The sequence below is a fragment of the Carcharhinus amblyrhynchos genome, unplaced genomic scaffold (assembly GCF_965287045.1).
Source record: "Carcharhinus amblyrhynchos unplaced genomic scaffold, sCarAmb.v2.hapA chromosome_142, whole genome shotgun sequence".
Classification (NCBI taxonomy): Eukaryota; Metazoa; Chordata; class Chondrichthyes; order Carcharhiniformes; family Carcharhinidae; genus Carcharhinus; species Carcharhinus amblyrhynchos.
The window spans coordinates 352,383-371,839 of NW_027649882.1; the positions used below are offsets into that span (position 1 = coordinate 352,383).

Sequence of the window (19,457 nt, forward strand, 5' to 3'; positions counted from 1 at the left end):
AGGACAGGAGTTTTTCCCAGTTGATTTATCTGCTTACTGTAGATGATTCATTGAAGACAACAGCTGATTGGATTCGGTATCTAGTCTACGCCATTCAACATTTTTACTATCCTCTCCTCGCAATTGTTGTTGTTCCGGGTAAGTCTCTGGCTGGAATTTTATCAGGCCGACTGCCAAGGGAATTGGAGCAGGCGAGGGATAGAACATGGGAAGGTCTGTTGAACAGGGATAGGATTTAGCGGCTTGGGGAAGGGTGAGGCTGTAAAATCCCATTCCCTGTGTTTGGTTCCTAATTCTAGAAAGTCTCTGAAACCGTATCGATTTTCTTGTCATTTTCTGTACTCGGTTTGCTGCTCTAGTTTCTGTTGAATCTCTGTATCCAGTTATTATTTCTTTCAGCCACTGACAGTTGTCTCAGGGCCTATGGGCTAGGGTGTCCTCTGTGTGCTGTGACTTTCCACAGAAATGTGACCTGAAATGCTATTCCTTTGTGAGAAAAATATTGAGACAGAATCTTTTTTACCCTCTACATAAAACACCAGTTCACTGCTAATCTCCCACCCAGTCTGCAGGCTGCAGAATCCAGTTTAATGATCATATGTCCAGAGCACGATTTCGCAAAGAGAGAATGTGTTTTGTCAAGTGTGAAGTGTATTTATTAGTGTACCAGGTGGGCTTACCTTAATACTGCATTGAAGTTATGTAAAAATCCAAGTCACAACACTCCAACACCTTTTCAGGTACACTGAGGGAGAATTTAGCATCGCCGATACACATAACCAGCACAACTTTCAGAATGTGGGAAGAAACCACAGCACCCGGAGAAAACCCATGCAGATACAGGGAGAACATGCAGAATCTGCACAGACAGTAGCCAAGCCTGAAATTGAGCCAGGACCTCTGGTGTTGTGAGGCAACACTGCTGTCCCCTGTGCCACCACAAACTCTCCGATCGTAACAGGATTACAAACACACACACACACCGACTCACCCATATGTAAATACAGACATTTGATGATAAATGCAATGAGAATTATTCACTTACTCCCACTCACACACAAATTCAAGAGTAACCAAAGTTGCTGTAACATCCAGAACAACGCTTAGGAATGGAACACTCATACGGTACTCTTTTGCTGTGACACACACACACACACTCACACACAATCATACATGGAAGGGGGGACGGCTTTACAAATACTCCCTGCCGAATGATGGCGGGGTGAGCAGTGACAGCCTAGAATTCAGGTCTGCGCCCAATTTCTTGCCTCTTGTGACCTCACTGGCAATGGATATGCCGTGGATTCAGTATCCTGCCCATTTCATGCAAGAGGCTGAATAAATTATTTAAATTTAAAACAAGTTTAAATAAATTTAGCAAGCCTAGGATGAATTGTGCGGCACACTTGCCTATATAGTCTCACTGGGAGAGGTTGTGTCCAGTGAGGAAAACAGCTGGCCCACACGTACGAGGATGAGTCGTGATGGCTTTGCCATTGAGGACAGTGGAAGAGATCGAGAGCAAAGATATGTGCCCCTTGGGCAATGCCCACTGGGCACGCATGAGATGGTGGGATCTACAGGAACAGGGCCTGAATTTGCCAGGAACTATGGTCCATAGCTTGCAGGGACACGCCCTGAAGTGGTGGGGCCTGAAGGCAGCTTGGTCCTTGCGGAGCGGAACGATCCTGTAAAGAGGGCAGCCAAATGCCACTCTGAACGCGACTGGTGGTAGGGGATGGGGTCCACTGCCACTCTGCATGCACAGTAGGGTGGGGAGGGGGTCTTGCTACCTCTCTGCATACACAGTGGTTAGGGAGGGGATCTTGTTGCCTCACTGCATGAACAATATGTTGCGGGGGGGGGGGGGCACGCTGCCTCTCTGCATGCACAGTGGATAGGGAGGGGGGGCTCGCTGCCTCTCTGGATGCCCAGTGTAATAGGGAGGGGCCCACTCTGCCAATTTGCATGCACAGAAGGTTAGGTTGGGGGCCTCGCTGCTTTTCTGCACGCACAATGGAATAGGGAAGGTGGCCTCGCCGCCTCTCTGCACGCACAGTGGGGTACGGAGCTGTGCCGTGTTGCCAGCCTGCATTCAATTGGATTTGGAGGGCTGGTATATCAGTCGGGGGCTGCTCACAAAGATCTGCGGGCTCCTGGACTATCTGCGAACAGCTGCTGTGTTGAAGCTAGCTGCAGCAGCAGAGAGCTGATAGATATCTCTCTCAGACCAGGCTGCTCACTGCTGGCTGCCACTGCGCACTTGCACCTACATAGGTTTGGTACGTGGTCGGTATCCCAGCCAGCGCTGTGAGAGCTGCAAGTGATGGGCCACTGCTGAGGGTGATCTAACAGCCATTGAGTTTTAACAGCACAAAATGAGGCCCTTAGGCCCATTATGTCTGAACTGGTCATCAAACACCTATCCAATCGAATCCCATTTGTCAGCACTCAATCCACAGCCTTGTATGCTCTGGGATTTGAATTGCACATCTCAATGCCTCTTGCAATTGTTCCAGCTTCTACCATTCTTACAAGTCGTGAGTTGCAGATCCCAGCACCTGTGGATGGAAACATTTTTTTTCTCCAATCCTCACAAAAGTCTTTTATTTACCTTAAATCCACACCGCTCTGGTTATTGACACCTCTACAAAAGGGAAACAAGTTTCTTCCTACCTATGTGCAATATAATTTTGTACGTACCATCATTTCCCTCCACCTGAAAGCGCTCCCTACAAACCCCCGCTACACCCACTACCCTTCCAGCCGACTCTGCTCTGAGGTTAAAAAAACCCAGCCTAACTGTGCAGCAAACTTTCCTTTGTAGCCTCACCGAGGAAAGTTGTGTTTGGTGAGGAAAACAGCTGGCCTACATGTATGACGATGAGTCGTGATGGCTTTGCCCGTAGAACTGAAGCCGTTGAGGACACTGGGCAAGGTCAAAAGCAAAGATATGTGCCCCTTGGGCAATGTCCATTGGGCAGTATCAAGGTGTGGGCCATGAGTTGGTGGATAATCAGCCGTGGATCACGAAGGAGGTGAAGGAAAGTGTTAAATTAAAAGCGGATGTGTTTAGAGTAGCTAAGAGTAGTGGGCGAGAAGAGGATTGGGAGAGATTTAAATATCAACAAAGAATGACAAAGAAGTTGATAAAGGAGGGTAGGATAAACTATGAAGCTGGGCGAGAGCTTAATATAAAAAAGGATAGTAAGAGTTTTTATAAGAAAGAGGCTGACTAGGGTGAACGTTGGACCCTTAGAGGATGAGAGGGGGGTCTTAGTGGTAGGGGATGGGGAAATGGCTGAGGCCTTGAATAACTTTTTTGTTTCGGTCTTCACGGAGGAGAATGTGAATAATTTGCCGGGTGTTAGCGATGGAAAGATGGTAGGAGTGGAGGGCCTGAATGACATTATTGTTACTAGAGAGGCAGTGCTCGAAAGACTGGAGGGACTGATTGTGGACAAGTCCCCAGGACCGGATGGAATGCATCCAAGGGTTCTGAAAGAAATGGCGGAGGTGATAGTGGATGCCTTGGTGATTATTTTCTAAACATCGCTGGATTCCGGGGAAGTGCCGGAAGATTGGAAAATGGCTGTTGTTTAAGAAGGGCGGCAGGCAAAAGGCAGGGAATTATAGGCCGGTTAGTTTAACGTCTGTTGTAGGTAAAATGTTAGAATCCGTGATCAAGGAGAAAATAGCGAGGCATCTTGAGGAGAATTGTTTGGTAGAGCAGACGCAGCACGGTTTTGTTAAGGGGAAGTTGTGTCTGACGAATTTATTGGAGTTCTATGAGGATGTGTCTGGGGCGGTGGAGAGAGGAGAGCCGGTGGATGTGGTCTTTCTTGATTTTCAGAAGGTGTTTGATAAGGTGCCGTACAAGAGGTTATTACAGAAGGTCAGGGGGCATGGAGTTGGGAGTAGGGTGTTAGCATGGATAGGGGATTGGCTGTCAAATAGGAAGCAGAGAGTGGGGGTCAATGGGTGCTATTCGGATTGGCGTTTGGTGACTAGTGGAGTGCCCCGGGGTCGGTGCTGGGGCCTCAGCTATTTACCATTTATATAGATGATCTGGAGGAGGGAACCGAGTGTATGGTGTCGAAATTTGCTGATGACACCAAGATTGGTGGAACAGCAAATTGTGCGGAGGGTGTGGAAAGTCTGCAGAAGGATCGAGATAGGCTGGGCGAATGGGCCAGGAACTGGCAAATGGAATTTAATGTTGGCAACTGTGAAGTTGTCCACTTTGGTAGGAATAGTGGTAGGAAGTATTCTATGTCCTATGTTCCATGAAGGACTATTACTTACATGGCAAAAAATTGCAGCATGCAACGGTGCAGAGGGACCTCGAGGTCCTTGTGCATGAGTCGCAAAAACCCAGCCTGCAGGTGCAGCAGGTGGTCAGGAAGGCAAATGGGATGCTGGCCTTCATAGAGAGGGGGATTGAATATAAAAGTAGGGAGGTCTTGCTGCAACTGTACAGGGCACTGGTGAGGCTGCAGCTGGAGTACTGTCTGCAGTTTTGGTCGCCACACTTATGGAAGCATATTTTGGTCTTGGAGGGAGTGCAGAGGAGGTTTACTAGGCTGATACCGGAGTTGAGGGGGTTGAAATATGAGGAGAGGCTGAATAAACTAGGCTTGTACTCGTTAGAGTTTAGAAGAATGAGGGGAGATCTCATTGAGACGTATAAGATGATGAATGGCATGGATAGGATAGAGGTGGAGAGGCTCTTCCCGCTCAGAAAGGACAGTAGGACTAGAGGGCACAGCCTCAAGATAAAGTGGGGGGCGGTTTAGAACGGAGTTGAGGAGGAACTTCTTCACTCAAAGGGCGGTGAATCTCTGGAATTCTCTGCCCGTTGAAGTGGTGGAGGCTGCCTCGCTAAATATATTTAAGACGTGGGTTGATAGGTTCTTGATAGGCAAGGGGATTAAGGGTTACGGGGAGAGGGCGGGAAGGTGGAACTGAGACACGACAGATCAGCCATGATCTTACTGAATGGCGGGGCAGGATCGAAGTGCTGGATGGCCTCCTTCTGCTCCTATTTCTTATATTCTTATGTCTACAGGAGCAGGGCCTGAATTTGGCAGGACCTATGGTCCATGGCATGCAAGGACATGACCTGAAGGGGTGGGGCCTGAAGGAAGCTTGGCTCTTGGGGAGCATTCTGATGCATTAGGGAGGGCAGCCAAATGCCACTCTGAAAGCGACTGGCGGTAGGGAACGGGGTCCACTGCCACTCTGCTTGCACATGGGGTGGGGAGGGGATCTCACTAACTCTGTGCATGAACAGTGGGTTGGGGGAGGAGGCTGCTCTCTTCCTCTCTGCATACACAGTAGGATAGAGTGGGGACTCTCTGTGTGCACAGTGGGTTAGGGATGGGTGTATCACTGCTTCTCGGCATGCCCAGTGGAATAGGGAGGGGGGCTATCTGCCACTTTACATCCAGAGTAGAGTAGGGAGGGGGCATCACTGCCTCTCTGTATGCACGGTGAGGTAGGGAAGGCGGGGGGTGCTCGCTGCCTCTCTGCATGCACAGTGAGATAGGGAGGAGGGGGCTCGTTGCCTCTCTGCATGCACAGTGGGATAGGGAGGGACCTCTCTGCATGCACTGTGGGATAGGGAGGAGGGGGCTCGTTGCCTCTCTGCGTGCACAGTGGGATAGGGAGGGGCCTCTCTACATGCACAGTGGGTTAGGGATGGGGGTATCGCTGCCTCTCTGCATGCACAGTGGGATAGGGAGGGGTGCCCTATTGCCACGCTGCATTTAATTTTTGTGGGCTGGGGGGGTGGTGGGGTAGTATATCAATCGGTGGCTGATCACAAAGAGGTGCAGGCCGCCACACTATCTGGGAACTTCTGCTGTGTTGAAGCTAGCTGCAGCAGCAGAGAGCTGATGGATATCTCTCTCAGATCAGGCAGCTCACTGCTGGCTCCAACTTTGCATTTGCAACCATATAGGTTTGTTATATGGTCAGTATCCCAGCCAGCGCTGTGAGAGCTGCATGTGATGGAGCCACTGCTTAGTGTGGTCTAACAGCCAGCCAGTTTACCAGCACAAAACGAGGCCCTTCGGCCCATTATATCTGAACTGGTCATGAAACACCTATCCAATTGAATCCCATTTTCCAGCACTCGATCCACAGCCTTGCATGCTCTGGCATTTGGAATGCGCATCTAAATATCTCTTGTGGTTGTACCCACTTCTACCATCCTCTCAGACCATGAGCTGCAAATCCCAGCATCCTTTGGATGGGAACATTTTTCCTCAAATCCACACAAAAACCTGCCCTTTACTTTAAATCCATGCCCCTCTGGTTATTGACACCTAGAACATAGAACATAGAACACTACAGCACAAACAGGCCCTTCGGCCCACAAGTTGCGCCGATCACATCACCTACCAACCTACAGACCTATCTATAACCCTCAATCTCATTAAACCCCATATACTCATCCAGAAGTCTTTTAAAAGACCCCAGCGAGTTCGCCTCCACCACCACTGACGGCAGCCGATTCCATTCACTCACCACCCTCTCAGTGAAAAACTTACCCCTAACATCACTTCTGAACCTCCCTCCCCGCACCTTAAATCTGTGTCCTCTCGTAGCGACCATTTCAACCCGGGGAAATAGCCTCTGAGAGTCCACCCTATCTATTCCTCTCAACATTTTGTAAACTTCTATCAGGTCGCCTCTCAACCTTCGTCTCTCCAGGGAAAAGAGTCCCAGCTCCCTCAACCTAACTTCATAAGGCATGCCTCCCAGTCCAGGCAACATCCTTGTAAATCTCCTCTGCACCCTTTCAATAGCTTCTACATCTTTCCTATAGTGAGGCGACCAGAACTGCACACAATACTCCAAATGAGGCCTGACAAGGGTCTTATAAAGTTCCAGCATTACCTCCCGACTCCTAAACTCAATCCCTCGATTAATGAAGGCCAGTACACCATACGCCTTCTTGACCACCTCCTCCACCTGCGAGGCCGATTTAAGAGTCCTACTAAAGGGAAACAAGATTCTTCCTATCTATGTGCAATATAATTTTGTACATACAACTCAGTTCCCCCACCTGAAAGCGCTCCCCACTACCATCACTACACCTGCTCCCGCTCGAGCCATCTCTCCTCTAAGGTTAAAAACAACAGCCTAACTGTGTGGTACACTTGCCTGTGTAGCCTCACCAAGGGAGGTTGTGTCCAGTGAGGGAAACAGCTGGCCCACATGTACGAGGATGAGTCGTGCTGACCTCGCTGGTAGAACCAAAGCCATTGAGGACATCGGGAGAGGTCGACAGCAAAGATATGTGCTCCTTGGGCAGTGCCCACAGGGCAATATCAGGGTTTGGGGCATGAGATGGTGGGGTCTAGAGAAGCGGGGTCTGAATTTGGTGGGACCTATGGTCCATGGCTTGCAGGGGTGCGACCTGAAGGGGTGAGGCCTGAAGGGCTGGACCTGAAGGAAGCTTAGTTATTGGGCAGCGGGCTGATCCAGTAGGGAGGACAGCCAAATGCCACTCTGAACGCAATTGGTGGTGAGGCATGGGGGGCCACTTCCACTGCATGCACAGTGCGGTAGGGATGGGGTCACACTGCCTCTCTGCATGCACAGTGGGATAGGGAGCGGGGACCATGCTGCCTCTCTCCATGCACAGTGATGTAGGCAGGGGACATTGCTGCCTCTCTGCATGCACAGTGGCTGAGGGAATGAGGCCTCCCTGCCTCTCTGCATGCACAATAGATTAGGGAGGTGGACTCTCTGCCACTTTGCATGTATATTAGTGTAGGAGGGCCTCGCTGCCTCTCTGCATGTCCAGTGGGATAGGAAGGGGTGCCCTGTTATCACCTTGCATTCAACTGGAGTGTGTGTGTGTGTGTATGTGTGTGTGTGTCGGTGGGGGGGGGGGGGGGGGGGGGTGGGTACATCAGACTGGAGCTCCTCACAAAGAGCTGCAGCCCTGGACGATCTGGGAGCAGCTGCTGTGTTGAAGTTAGCTGCAGCCTCAGAGAGCTGACAGATGTCTCTCAGACCAGGCAGCTCACTGCTGGCTGCAATTGCGCATTTGCAACCACATAGGTTTGGGATCTGGTCAGTATTCCAGCCAGCACTGTGAGAGCTGCAAGTGATGGGGCCAGTGCTGAGGGTGGTCCAACAGCCATCGCATTTTAACAGAGCAAAATGTGTCCCTTCAGCATTATGTCTGAAATGGTTATCAAACACCTATACAATTGAATCCCGTTTTTGAACACTCAATCCTCAGCCTTGCACGCTCTGGTGTTTGAATTGCTGATCTAAATGCCTTTTGTGGTTGTTCCTGCTTCCACCATCCTTTCAGGCCCTGCAGATCCCAGCACCCTGTGGATGGAAATATTTTTCCTCAAATCCACACAAAAATCTGTCCTTTACCTTAAATCCATGCTTCTCTGGTATTGACACCTCTACTATAGGGAAAAAAAACTTTCTTCCTACTGATGTGCAATATAATTTTGTACATATCACTCAGTTCCCCCCATGAAAGCACTGCCCACCACCACCCACTCCATCCCTCGCCCTCCACCCGTCTCTGCTCTAAGGTAAAAAATAAACAGCCTAAGCAGCCTCTCTTCACAGCTGAAACTCTGCAGACCAGGCAGCTTCCTGGTGAAGGGCCTCTTCAGCGTCTCCAGTGCAATTTCATCCTACCTGTGGTGTGATCACCAGAGCTGCACAAAGTACTCTTGCTTTGGTCTAACCAGCATTTTATACATTTCCACTGTAACCTCCCAGCTTTTGAAATTCTATGTTGTGGCTGCTAATGGCAAGTATCCTACATGTTGTCTTAACCATGTCATTTACCTGTCTTGCTACCTTCAGGGATCCTCATATATACATTCATTCTGATCCTCTGAATTTCCTGACACTCTACTGTTCATTGTATAATTTGCAGGATGGCAGTATGGCACAGTAGTTATCACTGCGGCCTCACAGCGTTAGGGTCCCCGGTTCAATCCAGGGAATTCCATCATCACGAGTGAAGCTTTTATTTTGTTTTCTTTGAAAGCAGCTCCATTCTCACATATTGCCTGTTGGGATTTATCCTGTTACGAGAATGTGTGGTGTTTCTGTGGACAGGATTCACTTTGAGCAAGTCCAGATTCTCACAGCTCCACAATATCCACATTGAGCCTTGTAACTTTGTTCTCGATCACAGCCGTCGTGTGTACATCATCAACCCGCACAAGTTCATTGGTAAAGCTGGAACACATCGTGCTGATGTTCCGGCTTGAGGTGTGAAAGGCTGATTTAATTTGATTTGAGTTGATTTATTGCCTTGTGGATCTAGAACTGGCTTGCCCACAAAAGGCAGAGAGTGGTTGTAGATGGGTCTTTTTCTGCATGGATTTCAGTCACCAGTGGAGGGCCCCAGGGATCTGTTCTGTGACCCTTGATCTTTGTGATTTTTATAAATGACCTGGATGAGGAAGTGGAGAGATGGGTTGGTAAGTTTGCCGACGACACAAAGGTTGGTGGTGGTGTGGATAGTTTGGAGGGATGTCAGAAGTTGCAGCATGACACAGACAGGATGCAACACTGGGCGGAGAAGTAGCAGATGGACTTCAATCCAGATAAATGTGTAGTGGTCCATTTTGGCAGGTCAAATGGGATGAAGGAGTATAATATCAAGGGTAAGACTCTTAGCAGTGTAGAGGAACAGAAAGACCTTGGGGTCCAGGTCCATAGGACTCTTACATCGGCGTTGCAGGTAGAGGATGTGGTTAAGGAAGCATATGGTGTACTGGCCTTCATTAATCGAGGGATTGAGTTTCGGAGTTGGGAGATAATGCTGCAGCTCTATAAGAACCTGGTCACACCCCACTTGGAGTACTGTGCTCAGTTCTCTCGGAGGGATGTGGAAGCTATTGAAAGGGTGAAGAGGAGATTTGCAAGGATGTTGCCTGGATTGGGTGGCATGTTTTATAGAACATAGAACACTACAGCACAAACAGGCCCTTCGGCCCACAAGTTGCGCCGATCACATCAATACCTACCAATCCATAGACCTATCTATAACCCCCAATCCCATTAAATCCCATATACTCATCCAGAAGTCTTTTAAAAGACCCCAGCGAGTTCGCCTCTACCACCACTGACGGCAGCCGATTCCATTCACTCACCACCCTCTGAGTGAAAAACTTACCCCTAACATCACCTCTGTACTTGCTTCCCTGCACCTTAAATCTGTGTCCTCTCGTAGCGACCATTTCAACCCGGGGAAATAGCCTCTGAGAATCCACCCTATCTATTCCTCTCAACATCTTATAAACCTCTATCAGGTCACCTCTCAACCTTTGTCTCTCCAGGGAGAAAGGTCCCAGCTCCCTCAACCTATCTTCATAAGGCATGCCTCCCAATCCAGGCAACAAATGAGGATAGGTTGAGGAAGCTTGGTCGTTTTTCCTTGGAGAGGCGAAGGATGAGGGGGTGACCTGATAGAGGTGTATAAGATGTTGAGAGGTATTGATCAGAAGGACTCTCAGAGGCTTTTTCGCAGGGCTGAAATGGTTGCCATAAGAGGACACAGGTTTAAGGTGCTGGGGAGCAGGTACAGAGGAGATAGGTCAGGGGCCAGGAGTAAGTTTTTCACTCAGAGGGTGGTGGGTGAGCGGAATCGGTTGCCATCGGTGGCAGTGGAGGTACATTCATTAGGGTCTTTTAAGAGACTTCGGGATGATCACATGGGTCTTAATAGGATTGAGGGTAAACCTAGTAGATAGCGACATGATCGGCACAACTTGTGGGCCGAAGGCCCTGTTTCTGCTGTAGGTTTTTTCTATGTTCTATTAATTTCACGCATTATTATAGACTGCAAAGTGTTTTTTCTTGTGTGCTATACAGACAAAACATACCGTACAGTCAGGAGAGAGTGAAGAATGTAATGTTGCAATCATAGTTAGGGGTGAAGAAAAAGATCGTCTTAATGTGATGTAGGTCCATTCAAAGATCTGGCTGGGTGGGATTGTTGCCAGTGCAGGCTCGATGGATCGAATGGCCTCCTTCTGCATTGTAGAGTCTCTATGATTCAGTTGGTACATGTCTTCAGACGTTTTCTTTTTTTTCCCAACGGAACAAGGTGGATGAGTTTATGTTCGGGGTGTGTGAGATCCCTAATTATGCTGGCTGCTTTTCCAATGCAGCAAGAAGCATAAACACTGTCAAGTGGTGGGAGGGTCTTTTGAGTGATGGACTGAGCTCCATTCAAAAAGCTTTGTAATTTCTTGCGGTCTTGGGCAGAACAGGAGCCAAAGCAAACTGATACAACCGGAAAGAATGTTTTCCATGGTGCATTTGTAAAAACTGGTGAGGATCATAGCTGGCATGCCAAATATCCTTAGACATGTGAGAAAGTAGAGTCGTTGGTGGGCTTTCTTAACTATTGTGCTGTTGTGAAGGGACCAGGACGGGTTGTTGGTGATCTGGACCCATAAAAACTTGATGCACTCGACAATTTCAACTTCATCCCATACATGTAGACACAGACATGCACTGCACTCTGCTTCCTGACATCTATGACTATCTCCTTTATTTTGCTGACATTAAGGAAGAGATTTTTGTGTTCGCACCAGTTCACCAGATTATCAATCTCTTCCCTGTTCTCAATCTCATCGTTATTTAACATCTGACCCACGACCATGATGTCACCACAAACTTAGAAATCGAGCGGAAGGGGAATTTGGCCACCCAGTCATCGACATATAAAAAGTATAGTAAGGGGGCGAGGACACAGCCTTGTGGGGCACTGCTGTTGAGGATGATTGTGAAGTAGATGTTGTTCGCCGTCCTTATTTGTTGCTGTCTGCACATCAGGAAGTTCAGGATCAAACTGCAGAGGCAAGAACAAATATCAGGTCACAGACTTTGGACAAGAGTTTTGTAGGAATAATGGTGTTGCAGGCTGAACTGTAGACAATAAACATGAGTCTGTGTTCCAGAGTTCACTCTAGGGCCCGGGAGATGGCGTCCATGGATCTGTTGTGGAGGTAGGTGAACTGTCCTGGATCCAGGCAATTTGGGAGACAGGAATTGATTCATGCCATGACTAACCTTTTGATACATTTCATAATATTGAATGTCAGAATCACCAGACAATACTTAATAGGCAGCCTGCTTGGCTTTTCCTTGGTACTGGCCTTGGTTTGAGTTTTTCTTACCTGTTGCATAGATTCGCAACTTTCCGACTGAGAGAGGACTCATTGAGCTTCAGTGGCCCAGTTGGCCATAGTGGCATAGCAGCAAACTTACTGGGTACTATGGACAGTAGCTATTGCCTGAACCCTGAAGCTTTCTCCCATTGTTAAAAGCAAACCCTGATACTTGTGTTCTGTGCCAATCGAGTGTGAAATTACTGTTTCTTCCTGTGTTGTGCAAATGATGGACACAATGCTGTGGTCTCCTCTCCAGGGCACAGTTCTGTGTTAAGTACAATAGAGTCAGAACTGTTGAGGCATCAGGATCTCCCTCTGCCAATTATTAGTATTGGCCAGAGGAAACGGTGAGCCAGCACTGTTTGGTACTAATCTGCAGAGATGACAGATTACCATCTACAGGACTCCACTGCGGATTTTCTGACATGGTTTATTTTCTCAGCTTTCGTGCCCTCCAAATCTCCCACAAGGTAGAGGGGCTGTTTACTTGTAGCTGATCAATGTTGTGGACTCTTCGGAAAACTCTCTCCAAAATATACACCATCGTGCCGCTACTATGGAGCAGCATGGTGGCAAAGTGTGAGCACTGCTGACTCACAGTGTCAGAGATCTGGGTTCTATTCCTGGCTTAGGTCACTCTCTGTGTGGAGTTTGGACCTTCTCGTGTCTGTGTGGGTTTCCTCCGGATATTCAACTTTCCTCTCGCACTGCAAAAGATGTGCTGAATTTTACAAAAGAGGTTTTGTGTGTGTGCGTGTACTTTTTATTATTTTAACCACCCTCAGTCTAAAAGGTAATTTTTCCCCTGAATCATATCTAATTTCATTCTTTATTTCCCTTCCTGACAGTGAACATACTCACAATTGTGATACTGACAAGGAGAAACTGTGGTCTGTCCAAATGTGTCACTCGTTACCTGGTGGCCATGTCAGTGGGGGATCTGCTGGTTGTTATCATTGACCTGATGTTGAGACACATCCCCATGGTTTATTGGCAACTGTTTTACTTTGTGCAATCAATCCCCTTGTGTAACATCCACGCCGTCCTGCTTTATGCAGCCACTGACTGTTCTGTCTGGTTCACCGTCACTTTCACTTTTGATCGATTTGTGGCCATTTGCTGCCCCAAACTGAAAGGTAAATATTGCACTGAGAAATCAGCAGCTGTGGTTCTGGGAACAGTGACAGTACTGAGCTGTTTGAAGAACATTTTCTGGTATTTTATGTTATTAAGTAGATACTTGCTCGGGAACACCCCCTGGTTTTGTTATGTCTCATGGGATGTTTTGGATTCTCCGGTCTGGGGAACAATCGAGTTCCTCCACTACATTCTAACCCCAACTGTCCCATTCATCCTGATTCTGCTGCTCAACGTTTTCACCGTCAGACATATTTTAGTGAGCAGCAGAGCCCGCAGGAGACTCCGGGCTCACAGCAGTGGAGAGAATCCCAGAGACCCAGAGATGGAGAGTCGAGTGAAATCCATCATTTTACTGTTTGTTATTTCAGCAAATTTCATCCTCTTATGGTCAACATTAATGGTTTATTCTGTGTGGAGTCGGATGTTTTATATGGGCTTCCGATTAGTATGGTTCGATGATTTTGTTATGGAATTTGGCTTCATGCTGCAACTCCTGAGTTGCTGCACAAATACAGCCATTTATGCTGTGACACAAACTCAGTTCAGACAACAGCTAAAAAATCTACTGAAATATCTCCTTACTGCAATTCTTCAACTCATTTCCCCACGAGGAAACTACAACCACAGGACTCCTGAGTCTTCCTGTTGGACATTCAAACAGTAAATAACAGCCTCAGAGACAGAAACAGTGACAGATAGATAGATAGTTAGAGAGAGAGACAGAGAGAGAGAGGACTGAGGCAGAGAGAGATTATCAAAGAGTGAGAGAGACAGGGGAAGAGGGAGGGGGAAATGGCGAGAGAAATGGACAGAGAATAAGAGAAACAGAGCAAAACTGATGGGAGGATGTAAAAAGAGAGGGAGAGGGAGACTAAGTGAGAAAGGGACACAGAAAAGTACGCAAAGGGAAATAGAGGCAGAGAGAAACAGAGATACAGACAGAGAGAGTGGGAGCTCCGAGTGAGACTGAATAAATACAATAGACACAGCAAGAACAAAAGACAGAGCGAGGTAGAGAATAAGCAGGAGAGAGAGAGAGAAAAAAAAGTAAAGGGGGACAGACCCAGAGAGGGAAAGGAAGTTTGAGGCGAAGCGGAAGGAGAGTGCGACTGAAAAGCTGCGGAAGAGGCAGAGGAAGAAGATAGAGACAGAGGAGAGGCAGAGATATAGAAGGAAACAGAGAGAAACCTAGAGAGGGATGGAGACAGAGAGAGAGTGTTTGTGAGAGAGAGAGAGAGTGACAGAGACAGAAACAGGCAGACAGACACAGAGACAAAGACAGAATGGAACATAAAGTGACAGAGAGACATACTTAATGAATTTAATGATAAGTCAGGTGGAGTTATTGTAATATGAACTCCCTGATTGGACAGCATTAACTGCCTCAATCCAGGAGCCCTACAGGTGTATATTATATGATTTGTCTATGTTACCAGAACTCAGGGTTTATATATTCAGGGTGTGGATGTGATGGACTGGCTATTTATCACTATGTTAGTATTAGAGAAACTCAGCTAATGTTTTGGGCACCCAGGTTCGAATCCCATCACGGGGGATGGTGGAATTTTAATAAAAATATCTGGAATTCAGAATTAGCTGGTGACCATAAAAGCATCGTCAATTTTTGGAAAAATTCACCAATGTCCCAGGGAAGGAAATCTGCTGCCCTTATTTGGTCAGGACTAAATGTGACTCCAAGTGGTTGACACTTAATTGTCCTCTGAACGTGGACAACTAGAGATGGGCAATAAATGCTGGCTGGCCAGTGACACCCAAGTTCCAAGAATGAATAAAAATACTTTGTACTGGGAAATTTTAAACAAACGGTAAACTGTTTCTCACAGCTGGATAGATACCCAATCCTTCTGATCAAGGAGTTAAACTCAAAGCGGGCAGGATGATTCTTGTTTCTGACTATGAATTTATTCACGTTCACTTTCACTAACAGCTAGATCAGGATTCCCAGTGATTTTGAACAATTCATTCTCAGGGGAAGTTTAACATTTATAAAGTGTCAAATGTTGGCTTACATTAACATTGCAATGAAGCTACTGCGGAAAATGGCTAGTCGCCACAGACTGGTGCCTGTTCAGGTACACGGAGAGAATTTAGCATGGCCAATACGCCTAACCAGCACATCTTTCAGACTATGGAAGGAAAGCAGAGCAACCAGAAGAATGTCATACAGATACAACGAGAATGCACAGACTTCCTACAGACAACGACCAAGCCAGGAATTGAACCCAGGTCTCTGGTGTTATGAGGCAGCAGTGCTAACCACTGTTGCACCTCGTCTACAATGATAGTTTGGGCAAAGACATTCCAGGAGTACCTGCATGGTGGTGCAGGCCACGACATCGGCCCATATCCAGCTGTGGGCTTTATTACTGTCTGCCTATCATTATCGATTGGAGCACCGTCTAGGAGGCGAACCAATAAGACAGATGCCTCAAGTTGGTGACGATTAACAGACACTTGTTGTATCCACAATGTAAGAGACGGTAATCATGGAGTTTTTCAACTTTCTCCCAGTGGCTGCTGATAATTATGGCTGTGAACGTAAGATTACCCATTCCTGAATGAATTGAAGTTAGTGCTGATGGGGGAAACCAAAAGGCCATTACAGCCTGAATTGCACCCATATTGGAGTGGCAGAGAGCAGCTGACTGTGGAAGATGGCACACTCCTGTGGATTTCAAGAGTGTCATCCTGAGCCAGGTTCGCCATCCCATCCTGGCTGAACTTTACTATGGCCAACCAGGAGTGGCAAACTGAAGATCCTCCAAGTTGCCATGTCTGGTGGCCAGGTATGGATAAGGATATTTGCCCATGGGACAGCATTGGCAATGTCAACAAGGGCAGAACTATCACCATTTACTACTCTTCACACTTGGGAATGGCCAGGACATCCATAGATGTGACTGCACATGGACAATGCCGTCTGTACATGGGGGCAATGTCAATGGCAGATGATGTTTCAAAATGGATGGTCATACACAGGGTGAGTTAATCAAACACAAGGACATGAGTGGAGAAACTTCACGCCTCTTCTTTGACCTGGGATCCCGCAGGTGTATTTTTTTTCTGAAATTGCTCCACCCTTCATCACTCAGGAATTTCTGCATTAGATGAAGTTGAACAGAAGTTGACATGTTGGGACAGTGTCATATTACCCATCACCCAATGGCCTGGCAAGAAAAGCGGTACAAACAGTAAAAGCAGGCTCAAAAAAATGAGCCCACAACCTCCTTGTATACCAAAGTGTCCGGATTCATTTTCAATTACACCTCCCACAATCTCAGTCCCTTCAATGACAGGAACAGCCCCAGCAAAGATGCACATGGGAAGATGACTCCACCCACGGTTGAGCTGATCTTCCCAGGGGCGGGAGATTGGCAAGGTGACAAGACACCCAGTGCTGATCCCACCAGCCAGGATAGACACTTAAATGCAGTTGATAGGTTATTAGTAAAGAATCGTGACATTGAATCCACGTGGTTATGAGGTACCGGTCGAGTCCGGAACAGGGCCAGTTTCCTATCAAGTCCGCTTTGGAGATACCATCCTATGGGAATGCTTCAATTATCTACAAGCCATGAAACCCCAAGCAAGAAAAATCAATTCCCAGCAGAATGGGATCTTCGGAAAGAATTCCAGGCACTGCGGCTCCTGCTCTCCATCTCCGCCAATGGGAACCTCGGTGTTTGAAATGGACACAGTGGGTTTAGCCATCTAGACCACATTGTCACCTGTTAAAGGGAACTCGGGCCACAAGGCTCATGGTGGAAAAGGTCAGCTCCAGTCTGCTGTACTCCACTCACTTCCAAGACTGAGCAGGAGGAACCGCACCCAGCATTGAAACTCCAAAAAAGGCTTCCAAGGCGGTCAGTCTGTGGCAGTGACTCACAGCTGGGGTGGGGTGGGAGGAGGGTGCAATGACTTCAAACTGGTTCATGAGTTGGACATGCACAAATATAAATTATCGAACTGAGGCCTGTGAAATCCGCCCACTCAGGAAGCTCCACAGAGTGCAGGGAGTGAAGAACTGAGAGTTGGGATAAGTTTGGGAGTTCAGGGAACTGGGTGAAGAGGTATTGCTGTGTCTTGTGCCATTTCCTGCCCGGTCGCTTCCGACCAGGTCCAGTGCAGGTGGGTGTCAACCAGACATTACTGTTCAGAAAGTGACATGGGACCATCAGAAGCAGCTGATTGGTGAGTAAGTCTTTGGATGGAACACTGAGGGAATTTTCAGAGTAATTCCTATTGATGTCCTAGCCCAGGATGGGCTCTCGATATTGATAATATTCTGGAGACCCAGGCTCGAATCCGGTCATAGCAGCTGGTGGAATTTGAATTCAATTAAAAATATTTGGAATCAAAAGTCTACTGTTGATCGTAAAACCATTCTCGTTTAGAGAAGAAAATCTGTCATCCTTATCAGGTCTGGCCTACATGTGGCTCCAGAACCACAGGAATGTGTTTAACTCCCAATTGCTCTCCAAGGTCAACGCGGGGCAGCCAATAAATGCTGGCGAGCCAGGGACACCCATGTCCTTCGAATGATTAAACAAATGGGTTTGTTAAACTTAGTTCAGACATGGGCAGGGACTGCAAGGAGCATGAGCAACCTAACCATAACATGGTGGTTCAGGGAGCCATTCAAGAGGGGGGAGGAAAGGGAAATTAGTTCTAAATGGGGAATCATCAGGGGAATAGACACTTTTCTCAGTGGCCAGCATTGAGAGTGCCAAAGGCTGTGTTGTCTGCCTGATGCCCCGGTTCAGGACATCACATCTGGGCTCCTGGGAAACATGGAGCTGGAGGGGATAGATTCAGTGGTTTTGGTGCACATTTTTGAATTTATTGCAGATTAAATCTGAAATTGGAGTCACTATGATAGGCCTTGAATGGATTCACTGCATTTCAAGAATTCAAGAGGGTAACTCTATCCCAGGATAGAGTGGAACAGCCCGGAGAGACACTCTAACATTTGGAATTGAATCATTGAAAGCTCACAGCCAGGTGAAAGATAACACTGAGCTAACATGGAACCTTGAGAGTTGTGTTTTAGATGACAGCACCTTTGGTGGGTAACATAACCTCAAATATTACAAATTAATTAACGTGATCAACATTGTCTCGTCTTTGAATGGCAGCAACTCAATCTCAAAGATAAATATATTCCACAACCTCAATCAATGTCATCACGTGTTTGCTGTTTTGAAGAAATCCGAAGATGTGCGATTTTGCAATGTCAATATCCCAGAGGGGATACCACAGGGTATATATGAAAATCTTTGGGAATGTATCACCATGGAGTTAACACAGAGATTACCTGCAGAGTGAAAGAACACTGAAAACGTATCAGGAATTTCAAATGGTGAAGAAAATATACCGCCTGACCCATGGAGCTATTGTGTTCCTGGAAAATGAATATTAACATTGTAGTTGTCTAAATCTGTGAGTGATCTGCTCTGTGCTGTTACTCTGTGACTGATCTACATGTCACCATTTTACAGACACCTGATCAAGTGATAGCTTTATTGGGATCAGTATATCCTATCATCAGCACAGGGAAGTTGGAGCTCGAGGATTTCTCAAGGATTTTATAACTCAGCGGTTGGAAGGCAGTGATAAAATCAGACAAAGTCAGCATGGATTTACAGAAGGGAAATCTTGTTGAAGAATCTATTGGAATTTTTGGAGGATGTAACTCGTAGGGTAACTAATAGATGTAGTTTATTGAGACTTTCAGAAGACTTTCGACAAGGTCTCACATAACAGATGCCATTTAAAGTCAAAGCATTGGGGTTTAGGCAATGTTTTGAGATGGATAGAAAGCTACATAGCAGATATGAAGCAAAAACTTGGCAATATATGGGCCTTTTCTGATTAGCAGTCAGTGTCTAGTGGGGTTCTGCAGGAATGTGTGCACAGACCCCAAATGTTCACATTTTATATTAATTATTCTGAAAATGGAACAACATGGATTATCTCCAAACTTGCAGATAATAAAAGGTGGGCGAAGGTGAGCTATGAGAAGCATGCAGACATGCTTCGGTGTGATTTGAACAGGTTCAATGTGTAGGCATTTGCAAAACAGTTGCAGGAAAATGTAGGTAAATCTCAGGTTAT

The 19,457-nt window shown here is 47.0% G+C and overlaps 1 protein-coding gene across 1 annotated transcript; it reads left to right on the forward strand.

Moving 5' to 3' along the window:
- Window positions 1-1,484: 1,484 nt before the first annotated feature.
- LOC145338701 (putative G-protein coupled receptor 139) lies at window positions 1,485-13,986 on the forward strand. Its single transcript, XM_080183100.1, has 3 exons — window positions 1,485-1,690; window positions 9,044-9,228; window positions 13,031-13,986. The coding sequence occupies exons 1-3, from the start codon at window positions 1,485-1,487 to the stop codon at window positions 13,984-13,986; spliced, it is 1,347 nt and encodes a 448-aa protein (XP_080039226.1).
- Window positions 13,987-19,457: the final 5,471 nt, after the last annotated feature.

Bases quoted from the DNA above. Each gene is read 5' to 3' on its own strand.
- LOC145338701 (XM_080183100.1), top strand. From the start codon at position 1,485: ATGGCTTTGCCATTGAGGACAGTGGAAGAGATCGAGAGCAAAGATATG. The intron at 1,691-9,043 runs GTAAAGAGGGCA...CTTTGAAAGCAG, and splicing joins TTGCGGAGCGGAACGATCCT to CTCCATTCTCACATATTGCC. The intron at 9,229-13,030 runs GTAAAGCTGGAA...CCTTCCTGACAG, and splicing joins CAACCCGCACAAGTTCATTG to TGAACATACTCACAATTGTG.